This window comes from Lagenorhynchus albirostris, chromosome 8 (genome assembly GCF_949774975.1).
Source record: "Lagenorhynchus albirostris chromosome 8, mLagAlb1.1, whole genome shotgun sequence".
Lineage (NCBI taxonomy): Eukaryota > Metazoa > Chordata > Mammalia > Artiodactyla > Delphinidae > Lagenorhynchus > Lagenorhynchus albirostris.
Window position 1 is genome coordinate 18,826,787 of NC_083102.1, and position 18,546 is coordinate 18,845,332.

Sequence of the window (18,546 nt, forward strand, 5' to 3'; positions counted from 1 at the left end):
ACTCGGACATGTCTCCTTATGGCATTTCAAATGAAAGTATTCAGTCTAGTTCCTCTGCTGTCCCCACAGGAACCACCCTGCTGGTACTTACTCTGGGATGTAGAAAGATTGGAGAAAGCCGACTTTGTTCGACCTGCTAACCATTCCAAGCTCTCATGCATGTTGGCCAAGGCTTTGAGGTCGCTGACATCACGGAGGATGTCCTGTGGAGGGATTAATTTATCACCCAGGTTCCCAATAAGAACTTCTGACTCCTTGCCAAAGGCTGCTCTGCAAAACAAATCAGAAACACACTTTACTTATAGCATGGAAAAGATAGGGGTGGACAAGACATTCTAAGGCATGTCTAGCAAAATGGTTGTTGTTACTATATTACAGCATGCCATTTTTCCTAGGTTTAATTTTGTGAGAACATTATCTTATACATAAACTGGCTTCAAATTACTCTTGTAGGAGAAAGAGTTCGTGGAAGAAGAATGAAGCGACTCTGATGCTTGTACCCTCAACCAGCATGGGCCTGACCTATACAGTGATGGTCCCTGGGGATGGCTTTGAGGCCTGCTCTTTTGTAGGTTTTTCTCTTACCTCTTCTGCTATGGAAGTTGAAGAACAGCTTAGGGTGTTAAGTATATACACGGTTTGAAGGTGATTATAATATATAAAACAAACACATTCATCTGGCAGCTTGAAAATCTTTTAACCTGTTCAAAAGCGGAGGGTACAGCCTTTTTGAGAAAGCAGATTATAGTTGAGACGGACGACAGGCCTCATTCATTCATTTATTCATTCATTCATTTACTTGTTCTAACACGGATCTGAGGCAAGGAAGATACACAGCATCAAGGCATTCATTATTCGGACAGAGAAACGAGTACGAATCAATGAGGGATCCTTTTACTGGCTGAAAAAACATAATCAAGTAGATTTCACATACAGTCCAGTGTCTTCATAATGTTTTTGTTTTGGGGGGCTTGAAAAATCACGTTATGTGGGGTTAGAGAAGAATGACATTGGAAGGGATCCTAAAGACCATATGGCACAGGCAAGGCACAGATGGAGAAATGGAGGCTGATGTTCTGCCTACAGGACACACAAGAACTGACCCATAGTTCCCTTTCTTTCAAAAACAGGGCTGAAATGATACAAGATGACTGAAGATGTTAGGGAGAAAAATCATGTCTTTTCAGGAAAGGTATACAGAGGTGGGTAAGCAGAGATGATGCTGCCGGAAGGTAGAACAGGTAGCTGAATAGTTTTCTGTTAAGTCCCCAAACTTTTAAAACTCACAACACCTTAAGTTAACAGAAGCAAGGGCATTATTTCAATAGAACAAACCAAACCAAGCTTCAAGCAAGCAGTGATTATTAGCAGCTGACACATAGTCAGAATGGTGCTTAACTGACACAGGAATGTAGCGCTCCGCACTACAGCAGACACTCAAGGTTGAAAGAGGTTAACTGCTCTGAATTAAATGCCTATTCAATTATTATTAAATGCTACCAAGCAGTGACTCATGATAAGGCTTCTTGCTTCAACAGAGGGTAACATTTTTTATGGGAAACTCACGATTGAGTTGGTTAAGTTGTGGCTACGAAGGCAATAACAGTGCAGTGGACAGAGCATGGGAACCCCGGGTGTGCAAACAAACCTTATTCGGGGGTCCTGTAATAGGGCTTGGGTGGGGCCTGAAACGCTACATTTCTGATGAGGTTTAGTCTCCTTATGGGGGAAGCATGCTTTCTTTGAATAATAAGGGTTAGAGCACAGGCTTCTAAGTCAGGCAGACCTGGGTCTGAATCCTAAATCTGCCACTCACTCACTGTGTGATGCTGCTTAACTGCCCTGGGCACTGTTAGCTAGGGGTAATAGTACCGACCTCATATGAAATAATGTAAGATGTAGATGAGGTGATTTAAAGATCTTTACTGGGAAAATTTCCGTTATTACAAAAGGAGAGAGAAGAGTATATAAATAATAACAAACTTCCATATACCCATTGCTCAGCTTCAATTATTAGCAACTCATGGTGAGTATTATTTCATTTATCCATATCTACTCCCCATCCCCCTTGGAGTATTTTGAAGCAAACCATTCAGGTGATGTGAAGTGCGTAACATAGTGCATGGAACTGGGTAAAAGCTAGTAAGTTGTAGTTATTATTATTCTTAGGTCTGCTGAGATGGCTGGTTTATTTAGCATCAACCCAGGGTATGCTGTGACAAATAAATTGAAATAGATGAGTGATGTGAAGTAAATAAATTAGATCGCAAGGGCTAGTTTTACAAATGGAACATCATAGCAAATGTCACTGTGTCTCAGAGTCCACACTTCTCAGAATCTTTAAGAGGTAAGTCATTGCGACAGAAACCACCAGTTGCCTACCCGGCAGCCATGTTCCCATGCCTTCTCAGTCAAAGGACCTTGACATCGCTGTGGTAAGCAAGGTACCCAACGTAAAAACAAAATCAACCAAACCAAAAACCCTGCTCAGTTTCCCAGCCCCTCTTGCTGATGTGGTGGTCAATAAGATATAAACTGGAATCAGGAAATGGGCTTCCGAGAAAGTTCTTCCAAGCAGTCTTAGTTGGCAGGGACCTCTTTTGCCTTCCCCTTTCTGGAATTCAGCCAAGGTAAGTGAAGCTGTGGTAGCTCTTCTTCAAATACCAGGTGACCTTGAGTACGAATATCATGCTGAGAATAATGGCGCCAAAGACAAGAGGGCATGGGGGCACCGATGACATCATGGAACTGCCACACGGCCCCAGACGATACATTTCTGGGCTTCATGTTATAGGAGAGAAAATGAAACCTTATTTGTTTAAGCCACTGCTATTCCAAGTCTCTGCTAGTAAGCAGTGAAATGTAATTTCGACTGACACAATTATCTAATTAGCATAAGTGATGTCATCTTCAGAAAACTTTCTCTGAATTTAGATATCCCTAAAATTGAGTTACTGGGGAAAGCAAAACAGTATCTCTTCCATGATTTGAGCCCAGCAGACAGTTATAGTATCTTCCCCTTGGCTATCACTCAGTCAAGTTGTAAATATTTAGTTTTCTTAATCTGTCCTTATATATCAGCTCTCCCAGCCCCTTAATCATCTTCGATAGCTATAACACAAAAAATGCCTGTGAGCTGGGTGGTTAAAAAGCAACAAGGGAGGCAAACTGCCTTTGAAAAACAGGCTTGGAGCCATTTTTACGCATGTAGGTGTAACCCTGGGTGGAATGTGACAATCAAGACAAATGTATTTATGTAGCAGTCTAATCTACTTATGCGGGATCTCTGGGACCCAGGCATGTCTGCCGTGTGCTGCCAGCACTAGACGTCTATCCCATTCCCCTTTGGCTCACAGAGATTTGCTTAACTTCCTCCGATGGGAAAGCAATAGATGGAGAAAAATACAAACTGCCTCGTGTTGAATACATAGTAGACATCTCATTTGACAGGAATCCATAATCACCCCCTAAAAACCTGGAGAGAGCACCAGAACCATGACATGGAGAATAAATGATTGACAGCTATAACCATTTCACACGAAAAACCATTCCTTCGAGGATTTGTGTATGTCAAAGAGTTTGGTGGACGGGTTTTATGTGTTACAATAACCTTAAGGGGATGGCTCTAGCTGCTCAACTACAGATTTTTTCCTAAACCCTCTAATTTATTAAATAAATTATGGCATATCCACACTGTGGAGAACTATGTAGTCACTAGAAATTACATAGTAGAAAATATTTGATACCATAGAAAAAATGTTTGATATAGTTTATTTTTAGCCATAATATGAAGTTGAGTAAAAAAAAACTGTAGTCACTCTATATTTAAGAAGAACATAATTATATATCTATATGAACTGAAAAAAGATTGGATATCTATATACCAAAATGTTTAATTGTGTGACTGGATCATGCTTTGTGTTTCTCTGTATTTTCTATACTTTCTCCAATGAACATGTTTACCAAAAACCTGAAAGCCCTACCACAAATGAGAACACCTTCCAGATGGACGCATCAAGCATTTTAACCTGGAAAATTGGAGGACACGGGTATTACAGTTACTTGAGCCAAACTGGAGGCAATGGTTGGTTGGTCTAAAAGCTGGTTAAGACCGTGGCTTCAGGCTTGCTCAAGATGCAGTCAGAAGGGGACCCTCCTGCACTGCTGGTGGGAATGTAAATTGGTGCAGCCACTATGGAGAACAGTTTGGAGGTTCCTTAAGAAACTAAAAATAGAGTTACCATATGATCCAGCAATCCCACTCCTGGGCATATACCCAGACAAAACTATAATTTGAAAAGGTACATGTACCCCAATGCTCATAGCAGCACTATTTACAATAGCCAAGCACTGGAAGCAACCTAAATGTCCACTGACAGATGAATGGATGAAGAAGATATGGTGTGTGTGTGTGTGTGTGTGTGTATACACACAATGGAATACTACCTAGACATAAAAAGGAATGAAATAATGCCATTAGCAGCAACATGGATGGACCTAGAGATTATCACACTAAGTGAAGTAAGGCAGACAGAGAAAGACAAATATCATATGATATTATTTATATGTGGAATCTAAAAAAATGATACAAACGAACTTATTTACAAAAGAGAAATAGACTCACAGACATAGAAGACAAACTTATGGTTACCAAAGGGGGAAGGGGGGTAGGGATAAACTAGGAATTTGGGATTAACAGACACATACTACTATACATAAAATAGATAAACAAGGACCTACTCCATAGCACATGGAACTATATTCAGTATCTTGTAATAACCTATAATGGAAAAGAATCTGAAAAAGAATAGGTATATATGTATTTGTATAGTCGAACCACTTTGCTGTACACCTGAAACACTGTAAATCAACTATACTTCAATTTTTAAAAAATGTTCTCGGGGCTTCCCTGGTGGCGCAGTGGTTGAGAGTCCGCCTGCCGATGCAGGGGACACGGCTTCGTGCCCTGGTCCCGGAGGATCCCACATGCCACGGAGCGGCTGGGCCCGTGAGCCACGGCCGCTGAGCCTGCACGTCCGGAGCCTGTGCTCCGCAATGGGAGAGGCCACAACAGTGAGAGGCCCACGAACCACAAAAAAAAAAAAAAAAAAGTTCTCAAAAAAACCAAAAACACAGATGGCAGTCAGTGTCCACTGTGGAGGTCTCATGGCTAGAGTGACTACCCCCAGCACCTGGGTTAGTACTGTTTCTTCTTTCTAGATCTGAATTTTTACTTAGCCTTCATCTTCTGCTTATTATGAAAGCACATTATTTACTGAAGATATTCAATATGTTTATGTGAAATGGGCAGCAGAAAAATCATTATCTGGAGAAGGTGAAATAAGAGGCATTCAGTCATGGCCTAAAGATTCTCTGATATACCCAGGAACAGACATCAGAACCCAAAACTCGTATGTTTCAGGCACTGAACCTATGTGAGAAGTCACCTTTATTATCGGTAGGCCAACATGCTCACGTAGAAGCCTAAAACACTGAAGGAGTGTGTTAAACCTGTTCAGTTTAATTTTACCACACAATTATAATCTTTAAAGAGCTTGAATCTGACAAGAAATCATTTAAGAGAACTTTGCCAAGAGTGTAAAACCTGTTTAATTTAATTTTACCACACAATTATAATCTTTAAAGAGGTCGATCTGACAATTCATTTAAGAGAAGTTTGCCAAAGATGTGAAAATTGTCTCCATTTAGTCTTTAAATAATTCTGTTATTCCCTGAAATCTTAGGAAGGAAAAAAAAAAAGTGCACTTTCAGCAGACTAAATGCACTTATGAAAGAAACATCACAAATAGTTTCAAAGTGACTGATTTGCAGATCTGGGCTACATTTGACCACATAACATACATGTTCAGACCCTGTCCCACTCCCCAAATCTTCTACTACTACTTCCCATTGCTGTCCCGCTGTAAGATAACTGCCCGAAGAGCCAGGAAACACTGTACAAAGGGCAGTCCCCTATGATCCAGAACAGAGCAGGGGAAAGACACTGGCTGGCTCAGGTGGAGAAGCAGACGACCAGACGCCTTGCGTCCTGGAGGGGGCAGTGCTGTACCCACTCTGAGTACGGAATTGCTTTCCTTGCCTGAAATGTTTCGAGGAGCACCACTCCCAGGAGATTTATTCAAGCTCTTATTCACAATCATGGTATGCTGTTCAACAGTGTTGCTGGCCAAGAAACTTACCGGGAGAAATGGCTGATGCAGGATTCAGCTATGGTGCAGTTGGGAGACAACATGTACAAGGCTGGAGTGCTGGGGTACTTTGACTCAGGACACCAATATATAGTGCTGTTATTTATTTATTTATTTTTCCAATAACAAGAAAGTATAGGTCTGGGAATCCAAGGATTAGAAGTAGGAAAGGTCCCTCTTCTCATTATTAAAACTACTCATGGAGGTTTCTGCTCCTGTTCCCACAACTTTGGTCTAGAGGCACTCAGGAAGGAATGCTTCCACCAGAAAATACAACAATGACTAAATTATATGGGTAAGAGAGATTGTCAACCAGCTCTTTTGGGCTTCTCACACTACTGAACCAACAGGCAGAGAAAGGGGTCAATTTGATGCCTGGAAGGACTGACCTCAATTGCCAAGGGCAAAGTGAGTTGCTTCTATGGAGTAAAGGCAGAGAGGACTACATTGGATTCACTGGAACCCCTTTTAGTATTTCCAGGTCCATAGTAACAGTCACGGAAAAAAACCCATAGCAGCCGACTAAAGGCAGAACTGCCAAGAACTCAGCCTTTTTCAGGAACAAAGGCTCAGTTCAACACAAATAGGCCAAACACTCTGAGCGGCTGAGCACTGGCACAGGGCAAGGGCAACATGGGATGGATGGTAGAAGAAGGAAGTAATAAATGTCACCAATTAGAGAAATGGAGGCTGCAGCAGCCTTGCATTTTTTTTTTTTTTTTTTTTTTTTTTTTGCCGTACGCGGGCCTCTCACTGTTGTGGCCTCTCCCGTTGCGGAGCACAGGCTCCGGACGCGCAGGCCCAGCGGCCATGGCTCACGGGCCCAGCCGCTCCGCGGCATGTGGGATCTTCCCGGACCGGGGCACGAACCTGTGTCCCCCCCCATCGGCAGGCGGACTCTCAACCACTGCGCCACCAGGGAAGCCCCATGCCCTGCATTTTTATGCATATATTAATCAAGGGTTTCTTTTTGTTTTCCACTTATTTTTTTTAAAATTGAAGTATAGTTGATTACCAATACGTGTTAGTTTCAGGTGTACAGCAAAGTGATTCTGTTGTATATATATATACACATATATATATATATATATATATTCTTTTTCAGATTATTTTCCATTATAAGTTATTACAAGATATTGAATATAGTTCCCCGTCCTTATTGTTTATTTTATATATAGTAGTGTGTATCTGTTAATCCCAAACTCCTAATTTTTGTAGCAAAATATACATAAAACTTACCATTTGAATCATTTCTAAGTGTACAGTTTAACAGCATTAAGTACATTCACAATGCTGTACAACCAATATCACTATTTCTAGAACTTTTCCATCTTCCAAATAGAAACCCTCTACTCATTAAAGAGTAACTTCCCATTCCCTCCTCCTTCCAGTCCCTGGGAGCCACTATTCTATAGTTTGCCTCTATGAATTTGCCTATTCCAGGTACCCCATATAAGTGGAATCATATATGTCCCTTTGTGTCTGGCTTTTTTCACTTATAATATTTTCAAAGTTCACCTGTGTTATAGTATGTATCAGAATTTCATTCCTCTTTAAGGCTGTGTATTTCATTGATTGTTTATCCTTTCTTCTGTGGATGGACATCTGAATTGTTTCCACCTTTTGGCTATTGTGAATAATGCTTCTATGAACATTGGTGCACAAGTATCAGTTTGAATCTCTGCTTTCAGTTCTTTTGGGTATATACAGAGAAATGGAATTGCTGGCTTATACGGTAATTCTATGTTTAACATTTTGAGGAGCCACCAAACTGTTTTCCAGAGCGGCTGCATCATTTTACATTTCCACCAACAATGCACAAGGGTTCCAATTCCTCCACATCCTTATCAAAATCTACTATTTTCCGTTTTATTTTTAATTTTATTTTTAAAAATAATAGTCATCCTAATGGGTGTGAGGTGCTATTTCTTCTACTATTTTACATGAGGAGCTGGTAGTATTAACTTTTCATTCTAGTTCAGAGGTCACCGTACATGAGGAATCACATCTGCCTTGACATGGGACTGCAGAGATCCTAGACTTGAGATGAATTCAGTGATGGATGAGGCTGACTCACCCTTGTTGGGGAGAGAGGGAGAATTCCTTTAAATGATGAGTAGTTACCTTGAATTGGGCAGAAGCACCAAGTTTTAATGGATACAGAATAAAAAGGGGGTGAACCCTGAAAGTCCAAGCTTGTTCGCCCTAAGATCCATTTCCTCACCTTTGCTGTGATCTGTATCAGAGGGAGGCAGGGGTTGACTCCTGCCAGCTGTTTTCCGGGTTCTCAGCTGGGTTCTGACAATGGGAGGCCCTGGTGGGAAACTGAAGGCTAAAGGGAAAGGAGAAGAAGTCAGGGCATTGCTATTCCTCTCCCTCCCCCTCTGCCTTGGGTCCTGTCTCCAACCACAGACACGCCTCCTTTTTGGCTCTAGCTCCTACCATGCCCCAAATTCCTTTGGGTACCTCTGTGCTCCAGTAAATGGCTCTTCCCTTTGGAAAGAGCTAAAGGGAGGCAGTGGCTCCTTGCTGTTGCTAATCTACAGGTTCTCCTAATGTCCTCTGTTTGACACTCAGATCCTCATTCACCTGTAATAACAAATTCCCTACATTTAATTCCCACTTGAAGGAATTTATGGGAATACTTGAAGTGGTTTCTGTTTTCTGAATCAGACCTTGACTTATACTAGACCTAATAAGATGTCTGACCATATTCACTGCAGCTGAAACTTGATTAAATTCTTTGGCATGGGATTAATTAGTTCTGTTGTATAGACAGAGAAACCGAGACATGTTAAGGTAACCTGTAAAGACCACTTAGCCATCATCCGTCAGAGCTTAAACTGATGAAGGTTATAAAAAGGTCAGGTCACCAACCTAGATTCCTAATAATACCGAGTGATTCTTACGAGATGTGACAATGACACTTCCATCTATCACTCCTGCTTTTTACAACTGCTCAATCTTCAACACTTCCAAAACCTTATTTGTCTGTGTCAAAAATAATGGAGGTGGTACCATTCTGATGGGTTCTTTAATCAGGTTTTTAAAAACTTTTCTAAAGTGATCTTGGCTAAACCCTCATAAATAGGAAGAAATAAAATAGTACAGTTACCTTGATTACAATATTATTTTTTTCTTCCTAGAAACTGCTAAACCTCATCACTAAGTCTATCCTTCAATAGTTTTCATCACACACAATCATGTGAGTAGCTATTGTTCATATTTAATAAGTAATTTCTCCTCTTCAGAAATTTGTCTCCTCCTTCAATAATCACAATCAAAGATTTTTCATTTGCTTTCTTTGCCTACTGTCTGTCCATGATTTAGAAACTTGCAATACTCTTAATATACTTGCTCTATATATATACATATATATACACATATATATGTGTGTGTGTGTGTGTGTGTATATATATATATATATATATATATGTTGCAGGGGAACTGGGGTTTCTACTCACTCAGACATGTCAGCCAAAGAAATTAATCATGACTATTATTAAGGTGTGTTGGGGGGTGACCGCCAGCTTGTCCCCTTGTGCTTTTAGATCACCTTGTTCACTGGGACAGGCATAGAACACTAGACTTCTGGATTTACAGTGTTCTGGCACTGAGAAGGGGCCTGGTAGTTAGCCTAAACCAGTAGCTATAACCCTGGCTAGACATTAAAAACTGAATTAGAGAAGTTTAAACAAAATACCTGATGCCAAACTCGACCTGCCAAAATTCAACTTTAATTGGCATGGGTGGGGCTCGGTCACGGGCATTTTTTAAAATAATAGCTTTACTGAGATCGAATTCATATACCATAAAATTTACCCACTTAGTATGTGCAGTTCAATGGTTGGTTTTTAGTACAGTTACAGAGTCACACAATCACACAATTAACTTAGAACATTTTTATCTCCTCCAAAAAGAAACCCTGCACCTGTTAGACTTCCCATTTATCCTCAACCCCGGCCCTAGGTCATCACTAATCTACTTTCTGTCTCTATAGATTTCCCTATTCTGGACATTCATATATAATTCCTATTAATATAAATGGAATCACACAATATGTCATCTTTTGTGACTGGCTTCTTTTACTTAACATGGTTTCAAGGTTCATCCGTGTTCATGCATACAATAGTACTTCTTGTATTACGAAATAGTATCGCATTGGATATACCATAGATCTACCCCATTTTGTTTATCTGTTCATCACTTGGTGGATAGTTGGGTTGTTTCCATTTGTTGGCTATTATAAATAACGCTGCTATGAACATTCACATCTAAATTTTTGTGTGGATGTATGTTTTCATTTCTCTTGGGTATATATACCAAGGAATGGAATTGCTGGGTCATATATGGTAACTCTAACCCTTTGAGAATATGTCAGACTGTTTTCTAAAGTGGGTGCATCATTTTACATTTCCACCAGTAGTACACGAGGGTTCCAATTTCTTCACATCCTTGCCAACACTTGTGATTACCCATCTTTTTTTTTTTTTTTTTTGAGGTACACAGGCCTCTCACTGTTGTGGCCTCTCCTGCTGCGGAGCACAGGCTCCGGACGCGCAGGCCCAGCGGCCATGGCTCACGGGCCCAGCCGCTCCGCGGCATGTGGGATCCTCCCGGACCGGGGTAGGAACCCACGTCCCCTGCATCGGCAGGCAGACTCTCAACCACTGCGCCACCAGGGAAGCCCAATGATTACCCATCTTTTAAAATTATAGTCATCTTAGTGGATGTGAAGTAGTGTCTCGTGGTTTTGACCTTCATTTCCTTGATGGCTAGTGATACCGAGCATCTATTCATGTGCTTACTGACGATTTGTATACCTTCTTTAGAGCAGTGGCAATTCTGACCCTTTGATCTTTTTTTAAAAAAAATATTTATTTATTTATTTATTTGGCTGCACCGGGTCTTAGTTGCGGCACACAGGCTCTTTGTTGTGGTGCACCGGCTCTAGAGCGCATGAGCTCAGTAGTTGCGGCGCACAGTCTTAGTTGCCCCGTGGCACGTGGGATCTTAGTTCCCCGGCCAGGGATCGAACCCGCGTCCCTTGCATTGGAAGGCGGATTCTTAACCATTGCACCACCAGGGAATTCCCTTTGATCATTTTTTAATTGAGTTATCTGCCTATTACTGAGCCATACATTCTTCAGCAGATATTTACTAGGAATCCACCATTACCCAGGCCCTGTCCTAGTTCCTCTGGGGGGGTTCAAAGTCCACTAGAATGATTTTGTAATTTGCTAATATGCCATGATCCACAGTTTGAAAAATGCTGTGTTAAAGTCTGGCTCTGTGAATGTGTTCCTTGATTGTGTCTCCCAAAGATGGCGAACTTCTATCAAGCATTTTATAGAGAAACCCCCCACCTTTCCAATGGGGCAATCTGGCAGTCACTACCTTAAACAAAAAGTCAAGCTTGGCATTGCCAGTAGCAGCACAGCCAGACTTTATATGAAGTGACATAGTGGGAAGCACAAAACACCACCTACATGGGTATTCTTGACAGATACGTTCAGTCTGGATATAATCACAAAGAAACTTTTAGCTAAATTCAGATCTCTACTTGGTAACTGGCCTAGACTCTTTATCAAAGGATTCCATGTCATGAAAAAGAGAGGGAGCTGATGAGACTGTTACAGATGACTGGAAACCAAAGAGACATATTATAATATGTAAACCTTGATTGGATCCATGACACTTTTTTGGTAATTGGGGAAATTTGACTATAGACTGTATGTTGGATAAACTTTGAATGAAGGCTGGTTTTGTTAGGTGTGGTGTAGTAGTCAGAACAATGGCCCTTCAAAGATGTCTATACCCTCATCTTGGGAACCTATGATTATGTTACTTTATAAGGCAAAAATGATTTTGCAGATATGATTAAGGTTAAGGACATAGAGATGGGGGGATTATCCTGGATTATCTGGGTGGACCAAATCTAATCACAAAGTGAAGAAGCTTTCCTAGCTGTGGTCAGGGAGAGAGTTGTGGTGATGGAAGAAGGCTCAGAGACAGGTTATGTTGCTGCCTTTGAAGATGGAGGAGGAGGCCACAGACCAGAGCGTGAGGCTGGCCTCCAGAAGCTGGAAAGGCAAGGAAATGGATTTTCCCCTAGAACCTCCAGGAAGGAATGAAGCCCTGCAGACACCTTGATCTTAGCCCAATGAGACTTATATTGGACTTCTCGCCTACAGAACTGTAAGAAAATGAATCCGTATTGTCTTAAGCCACTGGTAATCTGTTACGGCAGCAACATAAAGCACATGGTAATAATGCGGGTGAGTAGGAGAATGCCCTTGTTCTTGGGAGAGTCATGCTAAGAATTTAAGAGTAAAAAGCCATGATATCTTTAGCCTACTTTTAGATGATTTGGCAAGAGGGAAGTGTGTATATATATTTGGAGGGGAAACTGAGAGGGGATGGCAAGATGTTAACAGTCAGTAAATCTAAGTCAGGGTATATATGCAGTCATTGGAATGTTATTTCAACTTTTCTATGGGTTTAAAACTTTCCAAATTAAAACAAGTTTAAGTTTAGGGGAAAAAATCAGAAATGAGAAATAGATGGAAAATTGATGCACGTTTCAAAATCAGTATCTCCCCTGCCCAGAATAGTTCCTAGAACAGCAGTCTCCTAATTGCTTCCTAACTGGATCTCTTGACAGTACTCTTTAACTTTCTTCCCAGTGTGCTGAGTTTCAGGAAACAAAGGTTTTGTATGAGGTACAACATGACTTGTATGGTGAGAATTTAATGCGCTAAATTAAAAACGTAAACAATATTACTGAAACAGTCAGAGCTCTTGCAAACTGTTCACGCTCTTCTCCTTTCAGATCTGGAGAGAGAAAATTCAGCATGACAGCCAGTTATGTTCCGACATGTTCAATCCACGTAGGCATAAACGCAGATTTTCTTCTGTCATTTCATCTTTCTGTCCTTGTATAGGAATTCTGGAGTAGTTTATGTGCTATGTTCTCATGGGTGAGCACAGAAAAACTATCATGCTCAAATAAGTCTCTTCTAGAAAAGAAAGGCTAGAGGTTTACCAAGGTGATGGCAGGGCAAAGGTCTAGAGACTGAAGCTCAGGCACCATTCTGCTCCAGGCAGTTTTACCTCTACCTGGGTTCCCTGCCTGAGAGACAGACACAAAAACATCACCCTTTTTATCAAAAGCCTGTATAGGCTGGGCTGGTGGCAGAACATCAGGGTTCAAACAGTGAGCCTCCAATTAAAGGCCAAGATTTTAATCACAGGTCAACAGAAGACGACTAGGTGATAAGTTCAAATACTACGTTACAGGAGATTCATTATGTAGAAAAAACAACCCTGTTCCTATTTGACTCAGAACTGCATAAGTCATTTGACAAGAAATGCTTTAAATTTTCTCTACAATCATAGTTTTAATTTAAGTTGCCATTTTTCTTCCTGAAGCATAACTTTTGTCCCTTTGCCTGTATTAGTAGCAACATATTCTATACATTAAACAGTCAGCCTTTTATTTGACTAATTTCCAATCATGAATGTAAAATTACAGCTCAGACTGTAACAGGGAAAGGTAAACAGTTAAGTATCTTCACTTTGCTATGAACTGAGATGTAGTCCCCCAAATTCATATGTTGAGGCTCCCAACCCCAAAATCATGGTATTCAGAGATGGGATCTTTCGGAGGTCATTAAGTCATGATGAAGGTGGAGCCCTCATGATGGGATCAGTACCCTTATAAGAAGAAACCTGAGAGAAATCTCTTGTTCTCTCCTTGACCTGTGAGTTCACAGCAAGAAAATAGGCCTCTGCAAGCCCGGAAGAGAGCCTTTATCGGGAACTGAATTGGCCAGCACCTTGATCCTGGACTTCCCAGCCTCTAGGACAGTGAGAAATAAATTTCTGTTGTGTAAACCACCCAGTCCAGGGTATTTTGATAAGGCAGCCCGAGCAGACTAATATACACCCTATACTCTAAGACTCCTTCTATGCTATCCTTACTCTTATTTAACTCCTTTACTTGTATATCAAGTAGTACATGAGCACAGACATACAGTCACCAAGCATTTATTGAGCAACTGTTGTGTGTCTCACTCTAGGCCTGACATTCAACAACAAAATCCTAAAGCAATGATGCTAGAAGCATGCTTGTCATTAACCCTACTCCTCTGATGGTGCTGAATCCTGATCTGATCAAGGACCCTGGTTTCAAAAGGCTTTACAGGCACTTTCTGCTTTTATGACGATGTTTTTCTGGAAAACAATAATCATCAAGGAATTGACCAAGTTTTCTTATCAAGACAGCTTTATAATTGAAAGTTGTGATTCTGAGATATCAAATAAATGATGAATGTTTACCAAAAATATGCCAAAAATGTAAACATACTAAAACCAGAACCCTTAGTAGCTAAAAAAATAGAAAAATTATATTCAAAATTCTATAAAATGGACAGAATGTACTAAGTGTACTGATTACATAAAGGGCTCCAACCTATTCTATGTAAATACACAACATAAAAATACAACTTTGGGCTTCCCTGGTGGCGCAGTGGTTGAGAGTCCGCCTGCCGATGCAGAGAACACAGGTTCGTGCCCCCGGTCTGGGAAGATCCCACAGGCCGTGGAGCGGCTGGGCCCGTGAGCCATGTCTGCTGAGACTGCGCATCCGGAGCCTGTGCTCCACAACGGGAAAGGCCACAACAGTGAGAGGCCAGCGTAACGCAAAAATAAATAATAAATAAAAAAATGAAATAGATAAAATGTAAAAACAAAACAAAAAAACCCCACAACTTTACTGGACATAAAATATGACCTAATATGCTAGTTAAAGCGTGTGTGTGGGTGTGCGCGCACACCCACACACACTCACAAAGCCAGCCTATAAGTTTGAGAATCAAAGGTTGTCATTTATACAAGGGCGTAATCTCCAAAACATAGAAACAGCTAATACAACTCAATAACAAAAAAACGAACAACCCAATTGAAAAATGGGCAGAAGACCTAAACAGACATTTCACCAAAGAAGACATCCAGATGGCCAACAGGCACATGAAAAGATTCTCAACATCACTGATTATCAGAGAAATGCAAATCAAAGCTACAATGAGGTACCACCTCACATCAGTCGGAATGGCCATCATTAAAAGGCTACAAATAACCAATGCTGGAGAGGGTGTGGAGAGAAGGGAAGCCCCTTACACTGTTGGTAGGAATGTAAGCTGGTACAGCCACTATGGAGAACAGTATGGAGGTTCCTCAGAAAACTAAAAATGAGTTACCATATGATCCAGCAATCCCACTCCCGGGCATATACCCAGACAAAACTATAATTTAAAAAGATACATGTACCCCTATGTTCACAGCAGCACTATTCACAATAGCCAGGACATGGAAGCAACCTAAATGTCCATCGACAGATGAATGGATAAAGATGTGGTATATATATACAATGGAATACTACTCAGCCATAAAAAAGAATGAAATAATGCCATTTGCAGCAACATGGAGGGACCTAGAGATTATCATTCTCAGTGAAGTAAGTCAGAAAGAGAAAGACACATGCCAAATGATATCACTTACGTGTGGAATCTAAAATATCACAGAAGTGAACTTATCTGTGAAACAGACTCACAGACACAGAGAACAGACTTGTGGTTGCCGAAGGGTGGAGTGGAGGAGGGGTGGATTGGGAGTTTGGGATTAGCAGATGCAAACTATTATATATAGAATGGATAAATAACAAGGTCCTACTGTATAGCACAGGGAACTATATTCAATAACCTGTGATAAACCATAATGGAAAAGAATATGAAAAAGAAAGTCCCACCTCTGCTGGGACTTTCAGAGCTGTGCAGTTTTTCTGCCAGGAGCCACTGTATATGTATGCATAACTGCATCACTTTGCTGTACAGCAACAATTAACACAATCTTGTAAATCGACTATACTTGAATAAAATAAAATTTTTAAAAAAGGTTGTTGTTTACAGATGAGGGATGGAGATGCAGAAGAGTGAGGGAACCTGGCTAAAGACACATGGAGAATTAGGGGTAGGGGTGGGGTAGGAGCTCAGGGCTCAGTCTCAGGGTTTTCCCCACATTCTGTGCCTCCCTTTTTGGTACCAAGTAGATGAGTACACTGATATATATGTATGTAAGTACAGTGAAAAGTTCCATGAAAATCGATACTAGGTAACAACAAGCAAAGAGCGAATTGGGAAGCAGCACATTATTCTCAGGCTGATGGCACTGCTCAGAGTTCTGATTCAGATTCAACTTGGAATAAAGTTGCGCTTGAAATGCTCGGTTAGCTTGGAACATGAATGCATCTTTCTTTAGCCAAGCCACTCAAATAAGCCTGGCTACTTTGTAGGATGTTGTCCAGCAACACAGGATATAAACATTAAGGTGCCAGGCTTTTTTTCTGTAGGTGCTGGGACTTTCAGAGGTGCGCAGTTTTTCTGCCAGGAGCCACTGTTAAGTTATGCATTCCTAGAAATAGCAATAGTTTTCTATAAAGAACATTTCTTAAGCTTCAAAACAGATTATCAACATATGGGATTAAAATAACCAATAATTACTTACTATAAGCTAAACATATATTTTGGTCTTTCAACTACCAAGAATTATTATAGATTTCAAAGTCAAAATTTATACAGCACTGAACTTCCTCAGAGTATTCCAGTTTATCAAAGATTCTGGTTATTTCTCAAATTGCTATACAATTTCCTTTTGAGAATTTTAAATCTATTCAGAGCAGACACTAAACAACTGATCTCAAGCAACGGCAATAATTCTGAAACTGAGCAACTAAGCGTCATGTCTTCAAAGTAGCTCTCTGGGGAAGGGATTGAGGAATTGGTGGGGGGTCTTAGGAGGAAGACAAAGAAAGATATGGGAATCTCTGGGGCAAAGTATACTACAGAGAGGAGCAAATGCTTCACATAAAATTGGCAGAAAAGTGAAGATGGCTTAAGATTAAGATATTTTTTCAGGGATAAAAAAATGTTAGAATGATAGTGTATTTGTGAACAATTGGTGAACTGGCAGTGAATACTAACAGGGTTTGAGGACATGTGGAAAATTTTTTAAGCAAATAAATTAAAAGCTAAGTACTAATTACTCATGGTTAAATAACCGATAATGATGAACAGTGACCCCCTGTCCCACCACCACCCCTCACCTCAGTCTTATGCCCCAGAAAGAAGCATCTACAACTTAAAAAAAAAACAATTTCTGTTTCTAATTCTTCCAGTGGTTCTATCCACCGCTGTATATAATCTGTGGAAACTGCTACGCATTGCTACATTCATTTTAGAATTTTTATACTGATCTCCTGCCCCGTGGATGGGTGAGGAATTAGCTTACTTATGTCCCCTCTTCCCACCCCCCAATCATATCAATTTCCCCTTCTCAGTGTAGTTACATTATTATTTTTCATTTTTCTACTGGTCTCTTTTTAACATATTTACATATTATCTTTACCTCTAGCAGTAGTATTCACCCTGCTCTAAGGTGCTTACGTGCTTAACTCCCCCAAAGACTGTGAGCTCCTAACCCAGGAGGGAAGCAGGGTGAGATGCAGAAAGGGAGAGGGTTATGGGGAGGAGATGCTGGAGCAGTCGATACCTGAGCTGTATCCTGAGAGCCCAACTGGACAGGTACAGGAGGCAAGGGTGGGATGAGCAGAGGGCATCTCAAGAAGAGGAAGGGGCATGGGCAAACACATAGAGGGAGGAAAGAGTATGGTAGACTGGGAACAGGAGAAGGTTCAGTAAGATAGGGGCGAGAAGGCAAGGGGTCCTTCATCATCTGGCAGGGAAGTAAGCCTGCAGCAGAGAGCAGCTACCAGTAGAGATGGCCTGAGGGAGAGAATAGCAGGCATGGGACTTTTCAGTGGTGGGTGTGCACTGTCTCGTGTCTGCCCCTGGCTTAGGAACACCTCTTCTTGCTCCTACCCCAGAGAGATGACAGGTATCCTTGCCACCATCACAATGGCACAGAACATCATTCTCAACCGCACTTTCTGAAGGGCTGAGTAGGACTAAATTAGAGGGATTATTTTTTTCTTTTATTAAGACTCCAAATGAGAGAAAGAGGAATGGTATTGAATGTACATCTAAGTTAAAGAAAAATAAATAAATAATTCAATGATCTAAAATTAAACAAAAAATAAAATGTAGAAAATACTACATTAGTGACTTTTTACTGATACTAATAGATAACTACAATCCTCAAATAACCGTCTCAGTAGGCTAGCATTTATGCACTGTATAGAGGAAATTTACATTTTTTTTCATTTACTGCCAATTGTACGCTAACAAGAGTCATATCATTTTCATATAATAACAAAGTGCCT

At 40.7% G+C, this 18,546-nt stretch overlaps 1 protein-coding gene across 2 annotated transcripts in view; it reads right to left on the reverse strand.

The window, feature by feature from the left end:
• The window catches only part of EXOC4 (exocyst complex component 4), an 815,814-nt gene that overhangs the window by 120,507 nt on the left and 676,761 nt on the right, over positions 1–18,546 (reverse strand). Inside the window, exon 14 of one of the 2 annotated variants that reach the window (XM_060156642.1) lies at positions 92–270. In XM_060156642.1, coding sequence (XP_060012625.1) covers positions 92–270 — 179 coding nt within the window. Of the gene's footprint in view, positions 1–91; positions 271–18,546 lie in introns of those variants that run through there. The other variant, XR_009541913.1, reaches the window with a different exon arrangement.